We start from the raw sequence: 6,000 nt of genomic DNA, 5'->3' as shown, positions 1-6,000 counted from the left end.
TGTTATTATCATTATTATTCACGCAAACTCTTATTTGCAGGGAGTTGCCCCTCTCAAGTTATATCCATTGTGCACTTGTGTTAAATGATAATGATAATGAATGTATGAATGTGTTATGAATGTTTCCGTTATGTTAACGAAAGATTATTCTTGGAAAAGTTGAAAAATATGCTAAGTATAGAAAGTAGGCGTAGTCCACATTGTGTGAGTATTGTTAAAAAGAAACGGGTGGTGGTGTCGCGCCCCGCTTTGTGCAGTTGGAAGAGTACTGCCAGGGTAGGGGTGTGACAATCAACATGTGGTGGAACAAACAGCTTAGCCAGCCCTGGCATGTTGACTTCCAAGGCCCTAGCTAACATACGAACCGCAAAAACTAGTTTAACCATGAGAAAATCAATAACAAAGAGCTTTTTCTCCACAAATTTACGCACCTCGTTCCTTTCATGGACAACCCATGCCAAAGCCAATGTAGCATCTCCACCTCTGCACTTTCCACCTCGATGGCTTCCTCCTCCAATGCAACTGCTTGACGCTGGAGCTTCGGCGGGAGAGAGGGGTAATGACGAGCAAAACCCCTTCCACCACACTGTTGAGACTTGCCCCTATCCATTCCATCAACCCCTGCACCTTCGATTCTTTTTCAGCCTCTACAAGCTCACATGCCCCCAGCAAGCTCCCACAAAACTCGACAAAAGTCTACATGAAGTCGCACTCCCCCAAATAAACCACCATATTGTAATCATCCATCGTACCACGACCTCTCTCACGCGTAAAACAACCTAGAGGGGGGTGGTGAAATGATATGAGGGACACTAATGACGTCCCTCATTAATTACCCATTCATTGCATGTCATCCACATAGTTCATGAGCTCTTACCACGTGACACCCGGATCCAAGAAGAAAGTAAGCCATTATTAACTAAAGCTTTTTAATGATTTATATCTATGATGAAAGAGAAGAGAAACATATCATTATAATTTTATTGATTTAACAAGTCAATTTAATTAATAAAAACATATTTTTCCTTTTAATAAAAACATATTTTTCCTTTTAATAAAATAAATAATAATACAAAAACTAAAATTAAATTAAAATACTTTAAAACAATTTATTTATTTTTAAAATATTTAAATAAAATAAAATAAAAATAAAAAGATTAATTATAATAAACTCCTACTAATAATATAAAGATTAGAATTAAATTAAAAAATTTAAAATATATTATTTATTTTCAAAATGTTCAAATTATATAATAAAAAAAACTAATTATAATAAACTCCTCTTGAAAATTTAAAGCAATTAACAATAACAATTTAAAAGTTCAAATATCAATAAATTAACATTGAGATTGTCATTAATGTAAATACAAAAATTAAAATTAAATAAAAAAACTCTAGAATATAATATTTATTTTCAAATTGCTCAAATTAAATAAAAATTAAAAAAACCAATTATAATAAACTTTTATTGAAAATTTAAAGCAATTAACAACAACAATTTAAAAGTTCAAATATCAATAAATTAACATTGTGATTGTCATTAAAGTAAATACAAATGGTTGTTCGAAAGCCACCCTATCCAAAAATTATACCTTCACCTCTTTTTTCAAATCTATCGGTAAAACCGCTAAATTTAGTAATTTTAATTCTGAATACATTATCGCAAAGTGAAAAAAGCTTTGCCCGTTTCCCTATAATAATTATTATTTTGACCTGGTTTGAAAAACCCTATTTAAATATCCAGATATCGTGGGTAAATCGAACGGCACGCACGAGACAATCCGGCGGCCTATGAATCTGGACCATCAGATCCGTTGCCCCCCACCTCAACCATCCGATGCGGTGATTCGGAAGATCCCTGCCGTCGAATAATATTGAATTCAATTTCAAAAGAAAGGCAGGCAGGAGGGAGACGAGAAAGAAGAATCTGCGAACTGAGCAGCAGAATTTTGTGCACAAGCATTCAAAAAACCTCCATGTAAAGTTGAAACCAGTTCATTTGTCGAATCCCTCAATTTAATCCTCTGCTGCTCACCAAACCACTGCTTGATTTATCCGGCCTTCTTTGCCGGATTTCAGCTGCTACGCTCTGCGATTTATGAAGGCTTGGGGGCGGATCTTGCAGGCAAATTCTCTGGTGCAGCCATTTTTAGAGGTCAGTCGGGTCCATTAATGAGTTTCTGTGAAGGGGGCCTTGATTGATTTCTCCGGGCATTCGGATTTCTCTCTGTTTTTTCTAATCGTTGCGGGCAAATGGGCAACTACCTAATGAATTAATTAATGGCATTTACAGAGAGAGAGATGGTTCTGCAGCAATTGGGCGATTCTCCCGTTCAACAACAGCAGCAACAAGTCGGGGATGTTCCAGCAAAGAAGCTTGTCAGGCAGCTCGATTTTACATCATACTATGGAGGTGGCTGCGCTCCGGCCCCGTCTCCGGCTGCTTCAGAGCCCCCATTGCGACCTTCGCAGCCTGTTGTTGTGTACGAATTTGACCATTTGTTTTAATTTTCTTTCCTTTTTCGATTAAATAAAAAATAGCTTTAAAGGGGCAAGTTATTTTCAAATAAATGCTAATTATTTTATTCAGCAGGAAAACGAGTTTTGCAACATGAATGTAATTGTGCTTTTGATTGCAGAAATTTGAATGAGTGTTGGTGTCATAAATGAGTCACGGTAGCGGTTAAGTTAGATTAAAGGATTCTCCGATTTACCCTCGACATAATAAATTGAATTCGAATTTGTAATCTCTTTTATTTGGCTTTGCAGACGCATCTACTTTGACTGTAATCGCTGTGTGTCCCGTGAAGTTTAGTACCGTTGAAAATAACTGCATTTGTAATTTTTATCAGGATCTTGTCAGGTTATTTTGCAGCCTTCGAAATGCCACGAATTAAAAAAAATTTCTGTAAATTTGTAAGGTTATGAGGTGATATTTAAAATGTCATAAATTTAAATTTTCTTATAGGAAAAAAATTATTTCAAACGGCCAATGTGGTGGAGGTGGCCACCTACCAAGATTCATTTCCCGAGAGGCACCTATCAGCGTCTGGGGCCAGGAGCAAGTCCCTGGTGATTTTTACAGAAGGTTGCTCCTCTGTTCTGGCATCTTAATTAAACAAAAGTAATTATGATAAATGATCCACAGGCCATTCCACCTGTGAAATGGGGTTCCTTCTGGTGCCTTATGTATTCATGGCAATTGTGTTGCTTCTGGATTTTGAAGGAAGCACTTTCCGAAAACAAAATTCAGAACATGGAAGATGGAAATGGCAAGGCCTAAGTAATTATCAATTTCACATTTAACAGAGTGAATTTAGTTTGGGACATGTTTCCTCCACAGGCCTTCTTGAGTAGAAATTTGCAACTCTCTCTGTCCCAAATTAATTCTAGAAGTAATGTGGTAGAAGTAACTGATTGACTGTCCTGCTGACTTGGTTGATGGACTGAATCTTAGTAGCCGAGAAGCATGCTGTTGCTTTTAAAGTGATTGCAGTCAGTTGGGCTTCTTTGTAAGCAGCTCCAAGTAACAATTTCTGAATTTTGTTTGAAGAACTTGCAATAAGCTTTCTGTTAAATTTCAGCCTGGTTGGCTTTTCTGTTCTGGAATTCTGTTTGATGGATCGAATCTTAGTAGATTAAAATTTAAATGCATTCTGTTGAATTTATAGTATCACATTCGCTGAGACTGGTTCATAAGCAGCACCAAGTACCAATTTCCAAAATGTTGGTCCAAGAATTTGCAATAATCTTTTGTTGTTAGGTTAAATTTCAGCTTGACGGGCTTTTCTGTTCGTCAAATCAAGCGGATCCTGTAATAAGTTCCAAAAATAGTTGTTTCTTTTTTTTGACATTTTGTTCTGATGCCCCACAGAAGAACTCCTTGAAGACTAGGAAGCTTACACAAAAAATCTTTAACAAAGGATAAAAAGGCAATAACAGATTTCAATCAACATTAGAAATTGTGAGTATAAATAAATTGGTACACGGAAAGTTATGCATCCTTTTAAATGTGAGAAACAGATTTGATATCATGAAGTCTAACAATTACTTGACTACTCCAGTTATCCAAAATTGAAGAGTTTTTTTCTTTTTTTGTTTGTCTCAAATGTTCACCCGATGTAAAAATTTTCAAGCAAGTGTACAAATTATGCTTTTATAATATATATGCAATAAAAAATATCTATATTATATTATTACGAAGGGCAAGGGGTCAGGTTATAACAGGTGCTGGTGGATAAATCCTGGTTGGGTGGCTGTAATCACGTGCCATGAAAACCTGGAGGGTTGAACATTGTTACTTGGCTTGTTACTCCAGGTACACATAATATTGGCCGAGGTGTTATATTTTCCATGCATATCATGAAGTAACGATGCAACACTTTCTCCCATTTGTACAAGTTGAGACAGTATAATGAAGCCTTTACGGACTTTCAATAATATATGGCATCTTCTACTGTTTTGTCTACATCCTAATATATGGCAGCCATTCCCAACGATTTCCCCCCTGCCCCCATCACTGAAATTTGGTTATAAGCTGAAAATGTGTGCTATTTTTGTTTCAGGTACAAATTATAAAGGTGGTGCTATTTGAAAATTTTATGGACATTGGTGGTCTCATTCTAATAAACTCTTTCCAGTTTTGTATCTTAATTTACTGAACTTCTGCAATTTATCTCCTAGATGGTTGTGGATTGAAAGATTATCAGTATTTATGTTATTTGGCCTCTTTTCTGACAGGAATGGTAAATGACTTTAAAACCATTACAATACCTGAGGTCGCCATCACTGTATTGTCCATTTACTAGTGCACCATTTCTTTTGGATGGCATTTTATGTTCATAACTGTCTTTTTTTATTATCAGAAAACCAGAATCGCCAAGGGCACCAAGGTCAAGACCAGTATTTGACTTGAAGGAAGGCACTCCAAAAAAATCAAAACAGTGCAATTGCAAGAACTCACGGTGTCTGAAATTGTAAGCATTTTCCTGATATCTTTTTGTTGGTCATTAGAGCAAACTGTATGTATTGTAATGGCATCTCCAATTATTTGATTATTGACTGTTCCTTTGTCATGAAAAGCAGATACCCTTGGCTAACACATTTGTGAGCAACTAAACGTATAGAATATCCCCTTTGATTGGATTGAAATGAGTTTACTTTATCGCAAAGTTGTATGAACATGTTCATTATTAGTTCTAACTTGGATGTGCTCTACTTTCCATAGAAGTGAATTTGCTTGATGATGTCTATGATATATTTTTCAGTGGAACTCTTTTATGATTTTTTTTTTTCACAGAAAATGAAGATATTTAGCGACCATCTTCATACAGTTTTTGCAGTTTCAATACCTGAGTATCAGTTTCTTTGAGTATGCTATTTATCTCCTTCTTTGTTGTTTTTCACCAGGTATTGTGAGTGCTTTGCATCTGGAACTTATTGTGATGGTTGCAATTGCGTCAATTGTTGCAATAATGTTGAGAATGATGCTGTGAGACAGGAAGCTGTTGAAGCTACGCTAGAGCGAAATCCAAATGCATTTCGGCCCAAAATTGCTAGCAGTCCGAGTACGCTTCGAGATAATAGGGTATTTACTGCATTGATGGTGCATGTCAATTCTAAACCATAATTATGTTCTTAATTTTACCATATAATGTATAGAGCTCAAGAAATTGTAGAATGTTTGAACATGATAATAGGGTATTGATTGTGTTGTTATGACATGGCAATTCTAATTTAGGCATAGTATTGTTCTTGATTTTATTTTATTTTATTTTTTATTTTTTTTCGAAGCTTCTGCTTAGAGTAACTTACAGCTGCCCTTCAGTTAAGATGCTGCACCAAGGGGCATTTCAATGCTGTCCAAGTTACATAGGATTTGAACCTGACCTCATCCACATTCACATGGGAGGTTCCAAACCCAGGTATCCATGTTAATACAAACCTGATAATTTTGCTGCATGCTGCTAGACCACACACCTGTGTGCAATGTTCTTGACT

The 6,000-nt window shown here is 36.0% G+C and overlaps 1 protein-coding gene across 6 annotated transcripts in view; it reads left to right on the top strand.

The window, feature by feature from the left end:
* The first annotated feature begins 1,768 nt into the window (after positions 1-1,768).
* LOC149257159 (protein tesmin/TSO1-like CXC 5) overlaps positions 1,769-6,000 on the top strand; it is a 110,744-nt gene continuing 106,512 nt past the window's right edge. For 4 of the 6 annotated variants that reach the window (XR_016256687.1, XR_016256686.1, XM_089413681.1 and 1 more), the window contains exons 1-4: positions 1,769-2,155; positions 2,294-2,483; positions 4,866-4,976; positions 5,410-5,605. Coding sequence is in view for 4 of the 6 variants with exons in the window: in XM_089413681.1 (XP_089269807.1) it covers positions 2,302-2,483; positions 4,866-4,976; positions 5,410-5,605 (489 nt within the window). In the remaining 2 variants the exon portion in view is untranslated. The remainder of the gene's footprint in view (positions 2,156-2,293; positions 2,484-4,865; positions 4,977-5,409; positions 5,606-6,000) is intronic. The other 2 variants (XM_089413669.1, XM_089413674.1) reach the window with 2 other exon arrangements.

Source organism: Pinus tabuliformis, chromosome 6 (genome assembly GCF_031772625.1).
Source record: "Pinus tabuliformis cultivar Carrire ecotype Pingquan chromosome 6, CPIR1, whole genome shotgun sequence".
NCBI lineage: Eukaryota > Viridiplantae > Streptophyta > Pinopsida > Pinales > Pinaceae > Pinus > Pinus tabuliformis.
This window is presented reverse-complemented; position numbering and strand designations above follow the sequence as displayed.